At 44.2% G+C, this 24673-nt stretch overlaps 1 protein-coding gene across 2 annotated transcripts; it reads left to right on the top strand.

The window, feature by feature from the left end:
• Nucleotides 1–20634, top strand: LYPLAL1 (lysophospholipase like 1). 2 transcript variants are annotated; one of them, XM_028724617.2, is made up of 5 exons: nt 29–182; nt 4832–4931; nt 12935–13104; nt 19727–19842; nt 20254–20634. In XM_028724617.2, the coding sequence occupies exons 1-5, from the start codon at nt 98–100 to the stop codon at nt 20470–20472; spliced, it is 690 nt and encodes a 229-aa protein (XP_028580450.2). In that variant the 5' UTR covers nt 29–97; the 3' UTR covers nt 20473–20634. The 2 variants fall into 2 exon arrangements, with proteins under 2 accessions (XP_028580451.2, XP_028580450.2); XM_028724618.2 differs by lacking the exon at nt 4832–4931 and having other exon boundaries at nt 1–182.
• Nucleotides 20635–24673: the final 4039 nt, after the last annotated feature.

Genomic DNA, 24673 nt, shown 5'->3' on the forward strand with positions numbered 1-24673 from the left:
GGGCTTCCTCCTCCAATGGAAGCGCGCGGACTTTCCCTGCGACGCGCCGGCGCTGTGCGCCTTGGCCGCCCCTTTTCTCCGGAGGGTTGGGACAGCCATGGCGGCTCCAGCGGCGCTGCAGAGGAGCGTGGTGGCCCCCGCGGGGAGACACACGGCTTCCGTCATCTTCCTCCACGGCTCAGGTGGATGAGTCCGACCGCAGAGCCGGTCTACAGGGGGCGCCACCGCGGAAGCCTCCCCAAGCTTCGCCAATAAGGGAGTGGGCGGTTGCGGTGCCATTTCACAGCAAAGGCGCACAGAAAGGGGCGTAGGGAGTTTTCTATATACTGGCTTTTGTTCCTTCTTTGTGCAAGGAATCATGCAGTTGTAGAGTTTGAAGGGACCCCCGAGAGTCATCTAGTCCAACCCTCTGCAATGCAGGAATCTCAAAAAGCATCCATGTCAGATGGCCGTCCAACCTTTGCTTAAAAACCTCTCGCCAGCTCCCAAGGGAGTGTCCACAGCTCTTCCTTGAAAAGAAAGGTTTCAGAAGTTCAAGCCAGCCGGAAAGGTGGTCTCAATCCTGGATGAATTTGCAGAGATGTGGATGCCCTCGGGTGGCACATTGCTGGATGAAAGTTGTGCCTGAGAATTCAAAGCACATCCGGTGCACATTTAAAGCACGTGACTTCCCCCTGGTTAACCTGGGGACGGCCGTTTCCCCCTCACAGCTAAAATTCCCATAGCAAGCTATGGTTCCCAGGGTTCTTTGGAGGAAATTGCATGCCTTAAATGAGTATTGGATGTGCTTCAAATGCATGGTGTACCTGCCATTTTACATCTGGGTGGTGATCATTTAAATGGGCCTGGGAAATTGGCCATTCTGGTGTTACTGGAATCAGTCACCCATCAGTCCCAGCCAGCATAGCCAATAGCCAGGAATGACAGGAGCTGTAATCCCAGCAGGAGCTGCAGGGCACCAGGTTCCCCATTCTTTGTGTATTGGCTTGTTTGTTTACAGAGAGATTGGGCAACATTTTCTTGTGACTTCCTTATTGCAAAACTAAAGCTATAAACAATAGTTCCATTGGGGAAGCAGGTTTGTTGCGCAAGAGCTACAAATCGCCTTTAATTGCAGAACTGGAATTTGACAGTATATAATTGAATCCCACCCGAAATTAGTGACGGTCTGGAAGCGCACTTTAGGGGGACAGGTCCGAGTGACATTCTTCCTGTGGACTGGCATCTCGCTCCACGTTGATATCCACTTCCTAGCTACAACAGTACCAAAAGCAGTTGCACCTTAGAAGTGCATGCCTTCTGCGTTTCCATTGCCTTTCAGTTTGCACTGATTTTTAAGCTGATTTTGGGGACGGACGGTATGTGTGGACAGCACGTGCTCCGCCTCAGAGTACTTTAGCGCCTGTGAAACTTTCATCACCTTAGGGCTACCTTGTTTACCTGACCACAGGCATGCTGAGATTGTTATTCCTCGGCAGGTGCTATCCTCTTCCAGCCCTTTCATTTGTAGTGTTTGCGTAGGTGGACTAGATCAAAGGCTTTTAGATGTGGTTTTAAATAAACTTTTTTTTTTACAAAAAAAAGTGTGAAAGGGGTTATAGCACTCTAAAGTTGTTTAAAATGTTTTTACTACCTGAGTGTAAACTTGTGTTTATAAGGGATCGTTTTTCATTGGAAATCGGGGGGGGGGGGGAGCTGTAGTTGCGAGTACGAGGCCCAGAGACAACATCTGTTCCTCAAGTGAAAATTTATTCAGAGTATGAACTCTGAGTCCCTTTTCTCATACCCCCTTGGTGTGTAGATTTCAGGATGTTGCAGCTGAGGGGGAAAGAGGACCAAAGGATGGCATGGCACAGTATCAGGCCATGAGTCACTGCCAGAAGCATTATATCCCTGAATGCCAATTTCTGAGAATCCCAAGTAAGGAAGACAGTGTTGTGTTCAGGTCCTGCCTGTCCGCTTTGCATTGGTATCAGGTTGGCCGCTGTGGAAGCAGAAAACCCAACAATATTTGGAGGGTCGTGAAGGGTAGGGAAGCCTCTCTCCCTGAACGTGCATCAACCATAAAGATTTGGTGTGCATCTTGGAAGCTCTCATTAATATACATTGAAGACTAGACTGGCCTGGGGGAATTTCATAATTTGTTGTTAAATGATAGGTTGGGAAATGAAGCTGCATGCTGGATGACTTAGAAACTATGGGACTCAATGCCACAGGAGGCAATGATGGCCAACCACTTGGATGGTTGATGGTCTCCGGCAGGCTAGGGACAAAGGTGAAAGCTGTTTCCTAGTTCTGCTGGATCTTTCAGTGGGCTTTGATACCATCAACCATAACATCCTTCTGGACTGTCTACAGGGGTTGGGAGCTGGGGACACTGTTATACAGTTGTTCCACTCCTTTCTCCTGGGCTGTGTGCAGAAAGTGGTGTTGGAGGATGAGTGTTCAGACCCCTGGGCTCTCACTTGTGGGGTGCCGCAGGGTTCTGTCCTCTCCCCCATGCTTTTCAACATCTGTATGAAGCCGCTGGGAGAGATCATCAGGGGGCTTGGGCTGGGTGTATGCAGATGACACCCAGCTCTACCTCTCTTTTAAATCAGAACCAGAGAGGACAGTGAAGGTCCTGTGTGAGTGCCTGGAGGCCGTTGGAGGATGGATGGTGGCTAACAGATTGAGGTTGAATCCTGACAAGACAGAAGTACTGTTCTTGGGGGACAGGGGGTAGGCTGGTGTGGAGGACTCCCTGGTCCTGAATGGGGTAATTGTGCCCCTGAAGGACCAGGTGCGCAGCCTGGGAGTCATTTTGGACTCACGGCTGTCCATGGAGGCGCAGGTCAATTCTGTGTCCAGGGCAGCTGTCTACCAGCTCCATCTGGTATACAGGCTGAGACCCTACCTGCCAGTGGACTGTCTTGTGTATGCTTCACTTGGACTACTGCAATGTGCTCTGCGTGGGGCTACCTTTGAAGGTGACTCGGAAACTGCAATTAATCCAGAATGTGGCAGCTAGACTGGTGACTGGGAGTGGCCACCAATACCATATAACACCGGTCCTGAAACACCTACATTGGCTCCCAGTTTCTCACCAGCAGAGACATCACCTTGCCGACCAAGGTCCGTAGAGTTAAAGCTATTGTTTTCCCAGTAGTGATGTATGGAAGTGAGAGCTGGACCATAAAGAAGGCTGATCGCTGAAGAATTGATGCTTTTGAGTTATGGTGCTGGAGGAGACTCTTGAGAGTCCCATGGACTGCAAGAAGATCAAACCTATCCATTCTTAAGGAAATCAGCCCTGAGGGCTCACTGGAAGGACAGGTCCTGAAGCTGAGGCCCCAATACTTTGGCCACCTCATGAGAAGAGAAGACTCCCTGGAAAAGACCCTGATGTTGGGATAGATGGAGGGCACAAGGAGAAGGGGACGACAGAGGACGAGGTGGTTGGATAGTGTTCTCGAAGCTACCAGCATGAGTTTGACCAAACTGCGGGAGGCAGTGGAAGACAGGAGTGCCTGGTGTGCTCTGGTCCATGGGGTCACAAAGAGTCGGACACGACTAAACAACAACAACAACGTTTCTGGGCACAATTCAGTGTGTTAGTGCTGACCTTTAAAGCCCTCAATGGCCTCTGTCCAGTATACCTGAAGGAGCGTCTCCACCCCCATTGTTCGGCCCAGACACTGAGGTCCAGCTCCGAGGGCCTGCTGGCTGTTCCCTCACTGCGAGAAGTGAGGTTACAGGGAACCAGGCAGAGGGCCTTCTCAGTAGTGGCACCTGCCCTGTGGAACACCCTCCTATCAGATGTCAATAAGCAACTATCTTACTTTTAGAATACCTCTGAAGGCAGCCCTGTTTAGGGAAGCTTTTAATGTGTAATGCTATATTGTGTTTTTAATATTCAGTTGGGAGCCGCCCAGAGTGGCTGGGGAAACCCAGCCAGATGGGCGGGGTATAAATAATAAATTGTTGTTGTTGATAGATGGCTTCAGAAGAAGATTGGACAGATTCATGGAGGAGGAGAGGGCTGTCAATGGGTACTAGCCATGATGGGCTGTGCTCTGCTTCCATAGACAGAAGCAGTCATGCTGATTAGCAGTTGCTGGAATCTTTTGGAGGGGAGTCTGCTCTTGTGCCTGGGTCCTGCTTGCCAGTTTCCCACAAGCATCTAATAAATAAAAAAATCATTATCTGGTTTGCCCCTGTGAGAAAAGGATTCAGTGGGAGTAGGTGGTCCATTGGCTCCTCTTGTTGTGAAACATTCCTACGAGAAGTTCAAATACTCAAATTTGTTAAGCTTTCTGACTTGCCTTCCTTTCCCTTACAATATTTTTCTCTAATATACTCATAATTTATCATTGTTATTCATAGAGGAGCTTTGGTTTCACCGGTTTGCAAAAATGGGAGACAAAAGTCCTCCAACTATCACAAAACCACATGTGCTCACCTGGGAATTTGTTTGGGGTAATCTTTGGACAATGTGATCCTGGCTTGTTAACTGACGTTAAGGCAGTGTTCCCTGCTTCAGTTATCTGGCTTAATACAAGCCAGGATCTTTGCACAAAAACTGATCTATAACAGGAGAATGGGAAGGGCACTGGGGGAGGAGTCCCAGCTCCATAGCGTATGGAGCCTGGAATGATCACCTGAACTTGGTCATTGAGTGGTTAGTTATCCTGAAATCCAATAAGGCTGAGCACCTTTGTCCAGATGACGTTCTGTTTTTCTCTTGGATAATGCAATTCTATATTTGTGTATTACAAAGAACAGGCCTGGCCTTTGGCATTGCATGGCATTATCTAAATTAGCCTTTATCTTTCTGTATTACCGTACTTAGGTGATACCGGCCAAGGAATAAGAGACTGGATCAAAGGAGTTTTGAGTCACGATTTGTCTTTCCAGCATATAAAAGTCATTTATCCAACAGCTCCTGCCAGGTATTTCTTTAATGCATTTTCATACTAGCCTTCCTTTATTCCCTTCTTTAAAAGCTGCTTGTTATTAAGGTTGTAACTAATTGACATAAAAGTTTGCAGATATGTCCTAAGTTGAATTTGCAAAACTACTTTTCTCCAGATACGTTGTGACATTCGCATTTACCCCCAATGTGATGGAAAGTTGTAAGTAAGCTGTATACTGTGTTTATTTGACTTCTGATATTTAACCCCTTAAAGGAGGAGGGCAGAACACTCCACCTCTGCTCTTCAATACAGTGGTGCCTCGCAAGACGAAATTAATTCGTTCCGCAAGTCTCTTCGTCTTGCGAGTTTTTCGTCTTGCGATGCACGGTTTCCCATAGGAATGCATTGAAAATCAATTAATGCGTTCCTAGGGAAACCGCCTTCAGACCAGGTCCGGGGACAGTCTGTCCCCCGACCTCTTCTGAAGGCTGGGGGGGGGGGCAAGGGCTTTTCTTCCCACCCCCAGCATTTTAAAAAACCCCGGGACAGCGGAGGACTTCTCCGCTGTCCGGGGCAATCTTAAAATGCTGGCGGGCGGCATTTTAAAATCGCCCGGGACAGCGGAGGACTTCTCCGCTGTCCGGGGCGATTTAAAAGCCCCTGGGAAGGCAGGCAGGGGGGACAAATATTTTCGCCCCCCGCCCGCCTTCAGAAGAAGTCCTGGACCTGCCTGCCTTCCCGGGAGAGCGGAGAAAGGCAGCGCGTTTCTCCGCTGTCCCGGACGGCTTTTGAAGGCAGGCTTTTGAAAGCCGTCCGGGACAGCGGAGAAACGCAGCGCGCCCTTCCCGCTGCCCCCCGACTTGGCTGGAAGGCTGGCGGGGGGAGAAACCTGCTCCTCCCCGTCGCCAGCCCCGCAAACTCGGGGGACAGCGGGAGAGGCGCAGCGCGCCCTTGCCGCTGCCCCCCGACTTGGCTGGAAGGCTGGCGGGGGGAGAAGCCTGCTCCTCCCCATCGCCAGCCCCGCAAACTCGGGGGACAGCGGGAGAGGCGCAGCGCGCCCTTGCCGCTGCCCCCCGACTTGGCTGGAAGGCTGCGCTTCCCCGCTGTCCCGGAGATTTCCCTATGGGCTTTCGTCTTGCGAAGCAAGCCCATAGGGAAATTCGTTTTGCGAAGCGCCTCCAAAACGGAAAACCCTTTCGTCTAGCAGGTTTTCCGTCTTGCGAGGCGTTCGTCTTGCGGGGTACCACTGTATGTACTGGGGTTCTCAATGAATTATCCCTCGGTATGAATAGCAATACAGGTTCCCTAGTTGATTAATAAATCCAGCATCCTCCATCTGGAAAAAAATCCTAGTGTCAAAGCCTCCAGCGAGCATATATGCAATTGCTTTTTGAAGTGGAACAATAAAGCTTTTTATTCTTTTAAAAAAAGAAAATTAGAACAATTATTTCAGGATTTTGCAGTACATGTAATTGTGACTCCCCCCCCACACATGTGCACATGTGTATACTACCCCCTAGAAAAGAATAAAAAATAATGCTCAGTTTCTATATTTGTTTTTAAATAAATGGCTCTTGTTAGGATCTTTGGCTTCAGTGCTCGCAAATTGTCAACCCCATTCACATTTCCTGAGTTACCTGCAGTGAGTCTGATGGCACTGTTTCCCAGAGATTAGAGGAAACCTTTCTAAAGCCATTGTCCTTCCTCTCTCTTTCTCTCTCTCTTTATTTTTGGGCTCTAATGTACTGCCGCTGTTGAGACCTTTATTAATGATGCTGAGGAAGGCAAGTCCAATCAGGGTGAATGGCAGAAATAGCTTATGCAGCATAACACTCTGTGCGGTGTTTAGTTGGCTCTCAAAAGCTGTTTCTTTGACCCACTAATTAATTAATCTGAATTACTGGAATTAACCTGATTCCATCTCCCTGGTGCCAGCAGGCCAGCTGTGCAACCCTAAGATTTGTTGTGCCACTAAGTCAATGATTAGCATATAGAGCGTGCCAATTGCAGCACAGGCATCAATTTGTGGGTGGGAATATTTTAGGTTTTGTGATGCAATGTTGCCAGGTCTGTGTGAAAAGTAGGCAGAGCCTTCTTTTTTTCTTCCATTTTTAAGCAATGCAACCACAGCTCACTTTCAGCGACAAGGCCAGCATGGCAGAGTTTGCCTGGAAAAGTCATCAACCAATGTGATAAACATCTGTGGGGAATACTTTAAGTATAGGCTGTCTTCCCACAGTCAGAATTTGGTGTAAATCTGTGATTCCCAAACTGTGCTATGACAGGCATACTTTTGTGCTGCAACAGGAACGATAAGGTGCCTTGAAACATTAACGGAGAGTCTTGTGGCCCCTTAAGGACTAACAGATTGAAAACGGCGTACGCTTTTACGGACTACAATCTGCTTCATCAGATGCATGACATGTTACCCTCGTGTGTGTGTGTGTGTGTGTGTGTGATGTTATACACACATAAGAGCCTGCTGAACCAGGCCAGCAGCCCGTCTAGTTCTCACAATGGCCAATCAGAGACCACCAAGAGGCCAGCCTCATACACACACAAACCATAGTGTAAATGGGAGTGTAAATAGTAGCATCAGAAGGAAAGGAAGAGAAGTCCAGCTGATGATGATGATGATGATGATAATAATAATAATAATAATAATAATAATAATAATAATAATAATAATAATAATAATAATATATTATTTATACCCCGCCCATCTGTCTGGGCCTCCCCAGCCACTCTGGGCGGCTTTCAACAGAACACTAAAATACAATAACCTATTAAACATTAAAAGCTTCCCTAAACAGGCCTGCCTTCAGATGTCTTCTAAAAGTTTGGTAGTTGTTTTTCTCTTTGACATCTGGTGGGAGGGCGTTCCACAAGGCGGGCGCCACTACCGAGAAGGCCTGGTTCCCTGTAACTTGGCTTCTCGCAGCGAGGGAACTGCCAGAAGGCCCTCGGTGCTGGACCTCAGTGTCCGGGCAGAACGATGGAGGTGGAGACGCTCCTTCAGGTATACTGGACCGAGGCCATTTAGGGCTTTAAAGGTCAGCACCAACACTTTGAATTGTGCTCGGAAACATACTGGGAGCCAGCGTAGGTCTTTCAAGACCGGTGTTATATGGTCTCATTCACAAAAAGCCGGCACTTGGTAACACAGGGATTCTAGCATGGGTAAGCCAATTAACACACGTATTGTGTCCATTGCGCTGATTCAGGCCACAAGTGATAACATTGAAGGAGCCGCAAGACTCATGGGGTGGAGAATCACACTTTTCCATTCCTTCCTTCCATGCAAGCAATCCAGCCGGAAGAACTTCCCCCTGCCCATGTACTGTTCTCAGGGTTCTCCTGTCGCTGGGTCCAAAAGCCTGCAAGGACATAGTGTGTTAGCCAGTGTTTACATCTGACATGAGGAAGTGTGCCCCACCCCCATTATCCCTGACCCACCCCTGGGATTGCTGGCTGCAGCTGTTGGGAATTGATAGTCAATAACAACTTAAAGGGGAGCCTCCCTCCCTCTGGTTTGCATGCAGGAGGTAAATTTAAGGGATGTGTTTTTCGAAAGCAGAGTTCTAGAAGGTTCATAGTTGTGGCCAAACGATACTTTTGCAAACGCTGGCAAACTTACCGGCTGGGAATTACGGTTTGCATTTGCATGAGTCATTGAATTAAGGGAGATGTAGAAATAACAACTGCATCAACTTTCAGTGGTTAAATATAACTTCTAGCGTAATCAAAGACATGCTTACTCAGAAGCAAGCCCCACTATGTTTAGTGAGGCTTTTTTGCAGGTAAAACTGCATAAGATTGCAATCTTAATCCTTTTTGTCTTTTCATCATTGTGAGTAAATGTGCTGTAACTGAAGTCAGGGCTTTAAAAAATACCATGCGCTGCCACGTCTGTCCAAGTGGTTTTTAAAAGCAAACGGGGCAGACATAGCTGCAGATTTATGTTTCAGCTGCTGGAAGTGTGACTTAAGCATTTTGTGTTTTTTTGAATGTCTAAATTTGAACAAAATACTGCTCCTTTTTTTGTTGTTGCCTTTCTGTTCAATAGAAAGTGATAGTTTAAATTGGCATTGTAGCAGCTAACGTGGTCAAGTTAAAATTATGTCGTCTCCCCTTTTTTGAAACAACTATGCCATACCTTTTTATGTTTCCCTTCAGCAAATCTAGGTCAAAGAATCTTTGCGTTATGTAGCATTTCCTTCTTGAAATTCTTCCCACTGCAAATCCAGAGTTAACCTATCAGTAAACAGAGATACCCTACATGTGTTCTTTTCAATAGCCAACAGATAACTTATGTGCTTTTTAGGATACATTTTGCAAAGAATTTTGATCTCTTTTCATTTGAGTAAATATTTGTGGAAAATGGCTTACAAACCAATGCAGACTCCCACCCACCCCACCTCGAGCTTCTCATAGCAGGTCCCTCGCTCCTTATCTGGCCACGGTACAGAATCACTAATTAATAATAATAATTTTTATTATATGTGCCCCACCCATCTGGCTGGGTTTCCCCAGCCACTCTGGGCAGCTCCCAACAGAAGACTAAAAACAGAATAAAACTTCAAATATTAAAAACTTCCCTAAACAGGGCTGCCTTCAGATGTCTTCTAAAAGTCAGATAGTTGTTTATTTCCTTGACATCTGTAGGGAGGGCGTTCCACAGGGCGGGTGCCACCACTGAGAAGGCCCTCTGCCTGGTTCCCTGTAACCTCACTTCTCACAATCAGGGAACCACCAGAAGGCCCTTGGCGCTGGACCTCAGTGTCCAGGCTGAATGATGGGGGTGAAGATGCTAGGTTTGGATGCCTAGATAGTCCCTGAGGAATTTTGGATGGCCAGCTTTATCCCTGCATAAATATAAACCTGAAATGCATTCTAGCTTATGCTTTAAAACCAATCCATTAAGATTTGCATCCTAAATTTTCTGAAAGTTTGGAGCCAAAGAAGTGATACAGGGGCAGGTTTAAAGTATATGGCTGTTTCTAGTAGAGGATGACTTCTTTTTTGTGTTAGAAATTATTTTAATCCCTTTTAATGATGTTTTGAGGTTTTGAAGTCGGCTTGGCTTTATAGCATATGGACATGGAAACTGGAAAACCTTACTGCAAAGCCTTAGGCGCAGATTCAGGAAAGTAATTAAGCATATGCTTCCATCTTTGATGGGTGAAGAACTAAAATGGATGAGATCTTGGGCCAAGTGGTTAAATCAACTCGCGTTGAAATCGGGGACACTTTAAGCATTGTGTAACTTTGGTTGGGTTCTGCCCAGGGCTGATGGAAGCAGAAGAAATTTCAGCAGACGGCATTTATTACAATGAAGAAGCAGAGCTGACATTTTTAGATTGTTATTTTTGCATGTGCACATACATTAATCTGCTCTTCAGAGTGGTAGTTGAAAACGCTGGCATCGGTGCTGATGGCGAACGCTTCTTTTGCCAATGGGATGAGAGCCAAGAGACGTCAGGAGCTAGTACCAGCGGATTAATCCACACAAAGAGGGACGTCAAGAAAAGAAAAGAAACCTCTTTGTTCTGTTGTTGAAGGAATGGCATCTTTACTATAGCCACGTCTACCCAGATTTAGCACACGCAGTTTGCAAGAAAAGGCTCTGCTGGCTGCTTCTTTTTAAAAAAATAATTAAAAGGTGCAGTGTTTGCTTCTCTGTACCACCTGACAGCCTAACTGCCCATTAAAATTAGGCTTCAGATCCACACTGTATCGTCCCTTACCTGACAAATGTTTTATTTTGCTGCTAAACGGGATTGATGGTCCTGGAACTAGGCTGGGTTCCAGAGCTTCTTGGAAGGAATGACCTACAAATTCTTCTTTCTGTTACACTTAAAAAAAAAAAAAAAGACGAGGGGGCAGCACCCCTTGTTTAAGCACATGCATTTTGAACTAAACCTTCTCTTGCATTCTGATTTAGAAGAGCAGATCATGTGCAAAAGGGTCAGGCAGGGTACCGTTAGCATTAATGGAGACAAAGGATACAGACTTTTGGAGGAATGGCTGCACATGTTGAAAAGAACAGGGGAGCTCTATATGAAAAGGGGAGTTCCATATGTGCATTGTGGTAACTATGAGCCAGTTGCGTTGGGTTAATGAAGATCAAATCACACACAGTGGTGTCAGCTCTTGGGTTAAAGTATTTATAAAGGTAAAGGGACCCCTGACCATTAGGTCCAGTCATGGCCGACTCTGGGGTTGCGGCGCTCATCGCGCTTTACTGGCCGAGGGAGCCGGCGTACATCTTCCGGGTCATGTGGCCAGCATGACTAAGCCGCTTCTGGCGAACCAGAGCAGTGAATGGAAATGCCGTTTACCTTCCTGCCGGAGCAGTACCTATTTATCTACATGCACTTTGACATGCTTTCGAACTGCTAGGTTGGCAGGAGCAGGGACCGAGCAACGGGAGCTCACCCCATCACGGTATTTATAAGTATAAGTATTTATAAGCCACCTTTAACACAGATTCCATACATTTAACATGGAATAGTTTCAGTCGCATGGAAATATGGGGATGGAAAGTTTGTAAACCGTCTCCTTTAGTGGGAAATTGAACTGCAATTTCAAACCAAAGCCGTACCTGTAAGCTGTTACAAACCCCATAGTCAACAAGTATAAATTCTGGTACACCTGCAGTTCCTAAATCAGGCCACCAGTTGTCATTAAGGAGGAACCACATTTACAGATGCCATTCAAGTCATCTATTGAAAATGTTAATCCAAAGGGATGCAGTCCCATATAGGAATGGACAATATGCACCATGTAGGGAGCGACCAAGGAAATAATGAACATGCACTGAAAAGTTGTATTTGTGATTCATTAGAATCTTTTATATGCCACCTTTAAAGCAGATGTTGCCAAGGGAGCATACAACAGAGCAATTTGAGGGGGGGGGGGTCTTTTTCCATAAGATTTTCTTGAAGCTTTTTCATGATATAATAAGATAAAATAAACTTATCTAAGTAAAAACAGAGAAAGAGAAAACAAAACATGGAGTCCTCTCTCAAAGAGATCTCTTGACTCTCGTCTCGCACAGAAAGTGGTAGACTCTCCCAGCTCTCACCTGGGAGCTTTCCCTTCTTCTCCCAAGTCTCTCAACCTGGGAGGTCTTCCCTTCCCTGTCTCTCACTCAGGATCCTTCCATCCATTCACCACCTTCATGTGCTGGTGTAATCCTTGGACCCCCAAGGATACAACATGGCAATTGGATATAATCTATGAAAACACATTACAGTTTTGCTATAAGCAGAAAGACATGGTACACTTGGGGCTCTTTTTAATCTCCTAGTTCTAAACTGAGAGAATCGCAGATACCTAGTCTCCAAAGCAACCCAACAATTCAATACGGTGGTGCTGTTGGTTGGTTGATTTTATACACTGGTCTTAATGGTATCACACACAGATATACGCAGCTCCACTTACCGTATATCTCAATACTAGGGCTGTCTGTGGTCCAGATTACTGGAAGGGTTTAAAAAGCCAAATAAAGAATTTCTGCCGTATATTTTACATTCAAAGTAAATATGGTCTTGTTCGCCTTGTGGAAATCTCCATTAGGAACGTGATACAAACAGCAAGCTAAATCCACCTACTGTATTCATAGCTGTAAAGAGAACCTGAAGCCAAGTCTGGTCTGTGGCTCCATCCATTGGTCCAAGTTCTTGATGTTAAGTAAAGCTTACTATTCTACCTTAAATCTCAGGCTTTCCCCTTGACTGCCTTTTTCACTCTGTAAGATCTGATGAGTTGTAACAACGAACCAATCTAGGTACAATTGCTTGGGGCAATGGACTTCTTCTCTTATGCAGGCATCCCTTCTTGACATACATTCCCTCCAAATTACTAAGACAGCCACCCGTAATTTGAGCCTTACCTGGGTGGCTGAGTGACAGCCATCCATCACCACCCCCACCCTGGCACACATGGAGAGGCCCTATGATGTAGCATGGCTTCCTGATTTCCATGGCTGTATATTAGTTTTCTTCTTACACCTTTTTCATCGACTTTTCTTCCAGACCATATACACCGATGAGAGGGTCCTTGTCCAACGTGTGGCATGACAGATATAAGATCTCTAATGATTGCCCGGAACATATTGAAACCATTGACTCAATGTGTCAAGCACTTACGAGTTTGATTGATGACGAAGTTAAAAGCGGCATTGGAAAGAACAGGATACTCTTGGGTAAGATTTAGAGAGAAGAAAATATTTGACATTTGTAAGAGAGCTCATCCTGTGAGTGGAGCCAAACCGGGGAATGTGGTGAGTGGTTATAGAGGCTTTGAGCAGCCAAGGAATCCCTGAATGCTTAGGTAGGGGTTGTGCTAATGTCTTTTCGGTGCTATCTTCAGCCATTATAGTTGGAAGCAAGTTCTGTTTCACCAGAGTTCATAACACGGAGGTTCTGTTGCAAAGAGGAGGCCCATCTGCTTCATTTGAGATGGGTCTTTTGAAGGAAACAGGACAGGCATGTCTTGACACCACCTGACATAGGTTTTCTTTGCATCCCAGTTGGGATAAGAAGCAGAGCAGTAGTTGGAACAGATTCCATCTTATTATCTGAAAAAGGGAAGTTCTGCTGTGCAGAACTCTGTTGAAAGAGCTAGCAACTGCACAAGAATAATGCTACTTTATTTGGAAAGCGCTCCAGGTTTTCCAGGCGCAGTACATAAGTTAAGATTAAGAAAACAATGCCGTCCCTGACTGCAGGCTTAACCTCCTAATAGACATAATAAAAAAAGGGATAGGGAGGAATGAGATTCAACTGGATGGCCCATTTGCAAGCTGGTGCCCATGTGTTGGGTTTTCTTTGCTGCATGCAGCACCACACTTGTGGGAGGAATGAGATGCTGTGCCTGGGAGGTGGTAGAAGCACTGCTTCTGTTTCAGAGGGATTGTGGCAATGCAAGCCAGAAATATGTGAAAAGGCCTAAGTAAACACGCTGACTTTTCGTGGCTACAAAAGTTGAATTGTGTGATGGAATGGCCACTGAGCAAATTACTTCTGTGAAAAGGGGAGCTAAATGGCCGTTGTTCCCCACACAGCAGGTGGAGAGGGCAGTGCTAGCTGCCTTCTCCCATTCCTGCCATCATGGTCATCCCCTTCCACAGCTCCCAGTCAGTTTTGACGAGACTTGAGCAGGGCAACATCCTTGTGGATGTTGTTTTTTGGTTTTTTTCCAAGCAAACGCCACTAGCAGACCTAGCAAAGGACAGACAAGTGAGTCTTTAACATCACATGGCATTCTACCCTATTTCATTTATGAACTGCCCTCCGTTGCATTGCAATCCCAGAGCAGTTTCCAGTAAAATGGTTACAACACAATACAATCAGTACATCAGAATATTATTAAGGGGCTATCCAGGACTTTACCAGGGCTATCCCAGTGCTTTGGGGAAGGGATGATGAAGCAAAGTGAATGTTCCACCAGCGCAAGGATTTCTGCTTGAGCCACAGAACGTTCTCCCACTCCATGCCCCCTAAATTGGTTTGAAGGGAGCCCCCTAACCGTTTAGGGGAGCAGATTTGGGAAGGGTATGGGGCACGCAGAGGATGAAAGATGGGGAAAGTAAATCTTGGCACTGATGGGGCCTGTGGATAGAATACAGCCCATAGGTTGACAACATACTATGCCCTCTCTTCGTGTGTGATTTCTCACATGAGGAAAAAGTTCTCTTCACATTTGAGTGAAATTGGTGTTGAGAGCACACCAATGAATAATCCAATATTGAGAAAAGTTACTTTTAATGTGGGAATGTCTAAAATCCCATCCAGATGCCACCAAGATCCTGAACGACGGAGCCAAAATACTCCTTGCCTGTTTTCTTTCTGGATCTGGCCACTCCCTGCTCTTTGAAGGTCCCTGTTTGCCTTGCCTTGGTGGCTCCTTGCCCTGGCTTGTGGAAAATGGTCCACAGAGCCTGTTTGATCTGGTTTCGCCATTTTACCTGCTGACACTGAACCAGATGAAGAGGAGCAGGTGTCTTCCATAGGACCGGCTGGGAGGGCAGCTACACACAGCACATTGCACCGAGGCCCAGAAAAACAAGGTCTTGGAGGGGGCTCTTCTGGAGAGACATTTTCTGTCTGGAAATTCACTTTTGGGAGAATATGTTTTTGCGTGAAACCGCTCTGCTTCACAGAGATGGCTGAGCTGACTGGTGGCTGCCCAAGGAAAACTTCCTTTTGAGCTATTTAAAAAGAGCAGGTGAATTACCACACCATTTTTAAAAATAAGAATAAAGTAATGCAGTGAGTACATCTTGTATCTTAAGATCTCATCTTTTTTTTTACATAAGTGACAAAATAATAACTCTGTAATTCAACTGGTAAGCATCATTTCAATAACTCGACTAGAGCCAAGCTTTCTCTTGGTTTAATAATTGTCACTTTTTCCATTTTCAACAGCCTGCCAGTTTTTAAGCATCATTTCTTTTTTGTCTATTTAAATACATTACGCTAATGCACATTAAGTTCATTGTCTGTGCACATGGTGAACAAACCATAGCTCAAAGCTGAGCACATGCTTTGAGTGCAGAAGGTCTTAGGTTCAACCCCTGACACCCACGGTTTGTTTGCATTTTCAAAGGATCACAAAGTAGTTGTCACGAAAGACCTCTGAGACCCCAGAGATCTGCTCCTAGTCAGAGAAGAATATAAGAATACAGTGGTACCTCAGGTTACATACGCTTCAGGTTACAGACTCCGCTAACCCAGAAATAGTGCTTCAGGTTAAGAACTTTGCTTCAGGATGAGAACAGAAATTGTGCTCCGGTGGTGCGGCAGCAGCAGGAGGCCCCATTAGCTAAAGTGGTGCTTCAGGTTAAGAACAGTTTCAGGTTAAGTACGGACCTCCGGAACGAATTAAGTACTTAACCTGAGGTACCACTGTACACTGGACAGTAGATGAGCAGATAGTCTCATCTTTGTGCATACCAAGTCATAGGTTTAAAGGCCCCGTTCCAAATTACATCATGGGCAACTAGTCACTCTTAATAACTGATGGCCCTGGATATAACTATTGGTTAGTTAATCGGTTGGAATGTTCCCTAGTGTTTCTTGATCTGTTTTCTTTTTGTTTACCTAGGTATTTAGACATTTTAAGTTTGGCCTCACTGTAGTTTTGCTTGTTTCAATTATGTAAGAATTGTTAAATGTGTTGTTTCTTGGATCTGTTGCTATGATTTTGTTATTTTTGTATATTGCATTTTCTCGGTTCATCTTTCTTACTTTGTTCCCCATTCTGGGAAAATATTCCATTGTGGCTCACCAGATGTTACTGAACGCCCATCATCCCTGACCATTGGCCATGCTAGATGGGGCTGATGGGAGTCCAACAACATTTGAAAGGCCACAAATTCCCTATCTCCATTTGTGTCACATATATTGCAGGATCGGGTGCAAGCTGCAATTTTTACCTCTGCTGTACTGGAAGTGGAGTAAAACCATATATGATTTTTAGCTTTCTCTCTCAAAGTCTTCGCTTCCTCTCTTGTAGCTTTCTCAGGACCGTTTTTTCTCTCTCCCTTATTTCTTCCTTCTACGAGTTTGGTACGCCACAGAAATGCTGATCCAAGCCAATGGGTTCCTGCCACCTGTAGTCACTTTCATAAGCAGCCAATGAAAATAAACCTTCTGTGACAGAGCCGTAGACTCGACAGAACGCCAAGGAATACATGCATGGTTTTTGACCCCTTGTTTCATTACAATAACACAGGACACACAACTACTTTCTTGTTGATTGCTAGGCTTCTTCCGTAGCTACTGAGCCATGGGAGAAGGAATATGAAAGTTGCCGTTTTTCCTATAAATATTGGCATATTCATTGGCTTCTGGGTCTGGACAGGATGACGAAGAAGAATGAGAAAGGGTACTGTCAGTTACTGAATAACACCCTGCACTGAACTCGTTGAAATAACTTGACTGGGGCAACTGCTCTGCTTAGCTGTTCTGTGCCAAATGCCCCCATTATGTTATGTGTGGCCAATTTCAGACTTAAATGGCAACCACTGTATTTCTGCTGCAAGTGTATGCACAGTAAACTTGCTCACTTCAGTAAGATTTAAGCAGCATCACTGTGCCAGGATTGTAGTCACAGCCAAGTTTCGAGGCACCATGCTCTGTTGTTTTTTGCCACAGGCAACTTACCACATATAACTGAGATGATTAAACAAACCTTGTATGTCTCAGTCTGTATGGTATTACAGTGACGTCATTGGACAGAGATATTTTGTCCATCCAGTGAAGTGTTATTGTTAGAGAGGGAAGAGAATTTTGTTTGGTCCACAAGGCATTTTTTTAGAAGAAGGCTTCTCCTGATGTGTAATGCAATCATTTAAGGAATATCAATTTTATTTATGATGAAATTGTTTTGCTGGTTTTGGAACTTGTAGGGATGGTTTTCTTGTGTTTCAGGGTGTGTTGAATTGATTTGATTGTGTTCAGAGCTTGTGTTTTTCTGTTTTATTATGTTTTTTGATTGTTCACTGCATTGATGGCTTTATGCTGTAAAGTGGGCTGTCAATTTGTTTAATAATAAGAAGCAAACTGATCTAACATGCAGTTCCTGGACTAATATATACACTGATCAGAATGTAATTATCCTTAATATACCACGTAATGACCAGAAGCCACTTGGGCATTAAGTAGCAAATACATACATCTCCAAATTTTGAAATAGAGCTCATGGCTCAAAACAAACAAACAAAAACCCTTAGCAAAATACATAACAAATGTGAGTTTATTGGGAAAACATTATCAATGAGCATTGAGATAACATGTGATAACATATGTATTTAAAAGCAACTTTAAAAATTACTTTTAAAAACCCTATAGATTTCTGCAGAAACTGTATGAAATGGACTTTAAAATGAAACATACAAAATTGGCACTGACAAGTCCATTTCATACATCCCTAGTTATTGAAATACACATTTTATTTTTAGATTTCACTTTAGACATTGAAAATTGGCCCCAAAACTCCCTTGTTATGACTGTGCCATCCGTATTATGCTCAACACGAGCTTATGCAGGACTAGTGCAGGTTTTCGTGGTAAGAATGGTGCTTTGAAATCACAGCATTTCCCCTTCAATGAAACCCACTGTTTCCAGACCAGGGGCCTGCAAAGCTTTCCCTCTCCATAATTCTCCTGGAGACCATGTTTTTCTGAGTAATAAACTGCAGGCTTCCCCCTACAAAGCCAAATTTCAACAAACCAACTTCTGGCATTCAGGTTTTTTCCTGAATAGCAGGAACCACATGAAAGCCTTAAGCTTTTCTGTCCTCACAGAAGGTGACTGCATTATCAAGCGCTGCCAGTGAGTAATTGCAGGTTGCTTTGTGAGCTCCAGTGTAAGTGAATTTTAAAAAGAAAAGAAATGGAGAGAGAGAGAAGTTGTGATCCTGCATACACTTAGCTTAGAGCCAGGCCAATTGATATCAAGGGGGACTTAATTCTGAATACACGTGCAAAGGATTCTGCTGCAAATCATTTCCAAATTCAGAGCAAGGTTTCCATGTGCTCCATGTTGCCTCTGAATTCTGAAACATCCAAATGTATTTAGTTTTATGTATGCACCCTATGCACCAGCGTCTGACCATAAATATGCATCTATTAATACAGAGCAAAACTTGTCCACTGTATTTTTACAAGTGTTGCGGTGATGGCATCATTCGCTGGAGGGCATAAGGAAATAAGTAGAGGACTCGTGAGCAGTTATTTCTTTTTGAAAAAAGGGCAAAGTGTGTAATAGTCGTTCATACCTACATTTTCATAGCAGACCTGTTCTTTCAGAAGATACCTGGAGATTTTGTACTACAGCCTTCATGAGACAAATGGGAAGCAGTTTTGGGGGGATTTTTTGTTGCAATCCCTGTATGTTTACCTGAGAGTAAGTGGGATTTATTTCCACATATAAGTGCACAAGATTGCACTTTTACACTGCAGATCTTTGTATATTTGCCATAGTGGGTGCCACTTCTTTGGGCTCCCCTGATTTCAAGTCATGCGTTTGAAAGGGTTGGTTTTTTCGTCCTGCTGCTCTTCCCCGGGGAAACCTGCTGTTTACCTCTTTAGGTTTTCTGCAGATTGGCGTCCGTTCTGATCCAGCAGTAAACCGTCGGCTTTCCCAGGGAAAGTAGTGGGGCAAACAAAGATCCTCTCAGACTTGTGCCTAGAACCCATGAGACAAGCAGTATAAAACATTGACCACACGGAAGTGTGGATGAACCCTCAGTAAGCCTCCGTAGAATTGCACTGCTAGATTCCGGTTTGGTCTTCATACTTCACCATGACATGGAAGGGAATTTGTGGCCATCCAGAGGTTGACTCAAACTCCCTTCATCCCTGACCATTGACCATGCTGGCTGTGGCTGATGGGAATTGGAGTCTAGCGACATCTAAAAGATCACATTTTCCCCTTCTCATGCTTTGAGAAGCCACAAAAAAGAGGGGGCACCAAGTAAACCAGAAGTCTAATTGATTTGTCTAAAAGTATGAGTAGTCCCTTGGAATCCCTGTGCAACAGTCCTTATATACAGTGAAATATATTGTGGGGTAGAGAATGGTTAAAAATCATAAGTATTCATCGCAGTCAATATGGACTGGGCTGCACAGACATTTGGCAGGCAATTTTTCTTTGTGAACAAAGGTACAGTCTATACAACTTGATTAAGTTTTAGCTTGCTCAAATATATTTCCTACAAGGTACTGAAAAGCAGAAAGTCATCACTGAAAGCATTTCCGATAGTTTCTCAGAGCTCTGAATGTTTGCTTTAACGTTGTCCCCCCCCTTAAAAATCCGTAGGTGGTTTTTCAATGGGAGGAGGCATGGCAATGCACTTAGCCTATAGGTACCACCAAGATGTAGCTGGAGTGTTTGCTCTTTCGAGCTTCCTCAGTAAGACCTCTGCTGTTTACCAGGTGGGTACCGAACTCTTTGCTGTTTGTCCCATTGTGGCCATTTAAAATCTCAGAAGGTTGTGCCAGAGTGTAACCGCCCCCACCCCCAATTAAGTGGCAGGGAACCCGTACATTCCCTTTTCAATATATTTTAGTTTAGCAAAGATAATGATTACTCAGTGGTCTCAACTTTAAAGCTAAGATCTCTGATACACTTTACTAATCACAGTAAACAATGACGGGCTTAGATGGACCAATGGTCTGAAAGTAGAAAGCAGTGGGCAATTGCTTATTGATCTTTCTGCAGTTCCTTACACTTGCTGGATATTCCATGCACTCACTAATCTAGGTGGATCACTGGGTATCTACTGTAAAATATCTCCCTTCGCTTCTCTATTGTGGTAACAGCACAGATGTCTCCTTTGCTAACAGGCGCTGAAGAAAATTGAAAGGGAACCACCAGAGTTATTTCAGTGCCATGGAACTACTGATGAACTGGTTCTGTATTCGTGGGGTGAAGAAACCAACAAGATGTTGAAATCCCTGGGAGTAGCGACTACGTTTCTGAGCTTGCCAAACCTTTATCATGAACTAAACAAAAGTGAGCTGGACAAACTGCAAGCTTGGATTTTGAAGAAATTGCCAGAGTAACCATGAACAATAAATGACAGTATATATAGAAAAGAAATGCCATGGAATTTTCTGTGCTCTGTGGCTTTCAACCATGTAATATGATTATTTCCTATTAATAGACATAATTCATTTTTTTCACAGCTATTCAAATGAAAATATTAAAAACTCATAGAAAAGTAAGTTGCCATAAATTTCTTGAGTTTTATCTGTTTAATTTCCCAGGTCTTTGTTGTGCCTACGATTTGTATATTTATTAAAAAGGATGAAATAGAATTATCAAGCACTAGCAGGATCTCATCTCAATATGATGGGTAGCCTGCAAAGTCCAGAAACTTGACTTGGTGGCTCTGTGGTCTAAACCACTGAGCCTCTTAGGCTTGCCGATCAGAAGGTCGGCAGTTCGAATCCCCACGACGGGGTGAGCTCCCATTGCTCTGTCCCAGCTCCTGCCAACCTAGCAGTTCGAAAGCACACTAGTGGAAGTAGATAAATAGGTACCACTGCGGCAGGAAGGTGAACAGCATTTCCGTGTGCACATTGTGGTTCCGTTGTGCCAGATGAGGATTAGTCATGCTGACCACATGACCCGGAAAACTGTCTGTGGACAAACGCCAGCACCCTCATCCTGAAAGCGAGATGAGCACTGTACCCTATGCCCGTGACTGGACTTAACTGTCCAGGGGTCCTTTACCTTACTGTATATATGAATTGTTTTTATTACTAATGGTAGCAGGCTGGTTTAGACGATTATGTCACAGGTAAATAATTATTTAACAGAACACACAAACACAATTCAAACAGATCTTCAAGCTCACTTTAAAAACAGTTTGCCATGGAGCATGGGGCAGGTATTGAACAAGCTTTTTGGAGTATTGAAATAGTTTTGATCCTGACCTAAATCTCCCAGGTTGCAATCCTATGCAAAGCAGTTGGGCTTTGTTCTGTGCATAGATTTGCAGAGGATTGCATTCTGCCAAAATGGACTTGTGAAATCCATTGATCCTGAAGCTTGCTGAAATTGTTTTCTAAATATGTTGTATGCTTTTTCTCCATGAACTGAAGCTGAAAGAGAGGGAGCCACTTTCGTACAGCTTTTCAGTGATCACTTCAGAACCCAGCAAAAGTTCATTCAGAAGCACAATAAATAATTAGTCAATGTCCTTTACTGTTTAAAAGTAACTTCTTTTTTTCTAGGGGCCTTTTTTTAAACCAATATATCATGTAGCCTCTCATTTCGGTCTTTAAGAGTTGAAGGCCGTTTGGCAAATCTAAATGAAACAAATGAGTGGGCTTAAGCCGTCCGTTTCATGATACCTTCTGGAGCTGCCACTTACGTTGGCAAGGTACATAATTCAGCAAGCAAATGAAAACAGCTTCAAATTAGGCTTGAATTCTCCTGGGTTCTGTAAAGGTTTTCTGTTCTGCTTGGAAACAAAGTTTGGTGGTAGTTGGTTTTTTTTTTCTTTAAAAAAAATCTTCCACCATTATAGATTGTTTTTAAAAGAGGGCTGCAATTCATGAATAGATTAGTGCTTTGAACAGCAATGCTTCCTAACTAATTGACTTGTGGCTGCAGACAGCTGGAGCCAGAGAACAATTACAGGCAAGACTGAAACCAGCTGATCAAGCCTAAAATTATTGGTAACAAAACTGGAATGCCCAAGAGGTTGTGGAGTTAAATTAGTCTCCCCTATTAAACCATCTGACAGTCAAGTGGTTTTAAAAGAAAGAACGGAAAGAGACCTTGGATCCTTTAATAACTTCATTCAGGGAAGGAAAAGGATGGGGGGAGAGCTGGATTTGTGGATTGAAGCGAGAGATGTATGAAAAAGACTGGATGTGCTTGAGCTAATTAATTTATTAAAGTGGGGTGGGGTGGGCGGTTTCTATCAGTTTGAACCACCCTGCAAGAGATGCAGTTAAAACAAACAACATCAAGTCAGTATTTATTTAGTACATTTCTAACTTGTCCTTTATGGCTAAGATTACAAGGTAGGCTATGATGCAAATTACAACTGCAAAGGTGTTTAGACACTACAGTGGTACCTCAGGTTACATACGCTTCAGGTTACATACGCTTCAGGTTAAAGACTCTGCTAACCCAGAAATAGTACCTCGGGTTAAGAACTTTGCTTCAGAATGAGAACAGAAATCATGCTCCGGTGGTGCAGCGGCAGCAGGAGGCCCCATTAGCTAAAGTGGTGCTTCAGGTTAAGAACAGACCTCCAGAATGAATTAAGTACTTAACCTGAGGTACCACTGTACAATGAATCAGCCATAAACCAATTTACAAAAAGAACAGGTCAAAAGAAGAGTGTGAACTTTAACATTACAAAATTCATGAAGACACTGTGAACTGCCTACATGGGTGACTTACTCCCTCGTATTTATTGATTTACCCCGTATTTATTAATTTACCAAGCACCAGCTAAGGAGGCCAACCTCTTGGAAGCCTGCAGGCCAGCCATGAAGGCAACAGCCCACTCCCCTATCCTTGCCAACAACTGGTGTTAGCATGCAGTCTGTGAATCCACAGGTCCCATAAAGCCTACCCAGCATGACTGTTAGTCATTATCCTCCGTGAATTTCTCTAATCCCCTTTTAAGCTGATGGTTACCATCATATCTTGTAGCAGTGAATTCTATGCATTAATATGTAGAGAAAGAGATGTGGAAGAAGAGATGTGAGGAAAAGGGAGGCAGAAGAGGGGACGGGGTATATCTGCGTTTCTGTCCTTCTGTAACCAATATGGCACTCTCCACGGACAATAGGGTTGCCATATTTCAACAATTGAAAATCCAGATAGTTGTTGAGCACTTTTTTTGGCAAACTTGTTGAGCTTTTCTGGCAAAATCTCAATAAAATAAAATGAGTTTTTGAGCTATTTTTATTTTCTTTGACCTCTTCCAACATGGGCTACTATACGTCTGGATTTTCCCAGACATTTCTGCAATTTCCACCCTGAAATATCAATGAAAATCCTTACGTATGGCAACCCTAAATTGTACAATAGAGAGGAACTGACAGGCTAAGCTCCAGGACTTGCAGGGCAAAACACCTGGAGGTTTTGGGGGGAGGGGGGACCTATGGAGTTAAAACCAGGGCTTTTTTTTCAGCTGGAGCTCAGAAGAACTCAGTTCTGGCACCTCTCAGGTGGGCACCATTGCCATTCTAAGAGAACGAGGAAGGTGTTCCTGGTGAGTTTCTAGAAAAATAGCACTGGTTAAAACCCTACAAAATAGCTCTGTGGGCCTGGAACACTCATTGACTGAAGGAAAGCAGAGGACAGGCTTTTTTGTTACTTATTTTTACATATATATCTCACCTTTTCCTTGAAGGAACTTAAGGTGGCATGCACAGTTCTCCTGCTTCTCCATTTCATTCTTGGTAAGGCTGAGAGGCAATGACTGGCCCAAGGTCACCAGGGAGCTTCATGGCCAAGTGGGGATTTCACCCCTGGTCTCCCAGGTCTTAGTCCAGCATCCCAGCATCACACTGTCTCTCTTAACTCACTCCTCAGCCCTACACCCCACTGGGATTGGGGTTGGAATGGAGTATCCTGGAACAGAGCATGGCTGGCAGCTCAAAACACTGAGCAGGCCCCTCTTGTGCCCCATTAGCTAGCCAAATGTTGTTTGCCTTGGTCTAGTTTTTGAACTTATTTCAACCAAAGTAGGATGGTACGATGGGTTCACCACGTAGGGAATTTTTTTTTAACAAGGTACTCACTCTGTGTTACATAACTGAGTGTTGACTTACCTCCAGAAGTCGGAGCCGTGTTGATGATACAACGATGATATCAGAATTATTCCAAAGGCCAAAACACATTTGTGCTGACAAAAAGTGAAAAAGAAAAGATGATAGGCAAACCTTCTGTAAATGCCTCATGAAATCATCCTTGGCTCTTTCTCGGTTCATTTTTTCTTTTTTTAAAGAAAGAAGAAAGAGGATGCTTCTGTAAGCAAAATATGAAAGCTTCTAAAGGGCTGGCTGGGCTGCCTTGAGAATGGCAAGCTTTTCCTTGCTGTGAAAACAAATGTTCTGAAAGTGTCTTTGATTAATGCCAGACTATTGCCATCTCTAATCTTCTTCATATGGTAGGGAAGAACTTGTGATCTTGTCGTCAGGGCTACATTACCGCATTTGTTATGATCGCTGTAGGTAATTCATAAATGGCTCTTGCTTTTCATATTGAAAACTCATTTTTCAGGTTGTTCGT

Source organism: Podarcis muralis, chromosome 3 (genome assembly GCF_964188315.1).
Source record: "Podarcis muralis chromosome 3, rPodMur119.hap1.1, whole genome shotgun sequence".
NCBI lineage: Eukaryota > Metazoa > Chordata > Lepidosauria > Squamata > Lacertidae > Podarcis > Podarcis muralis.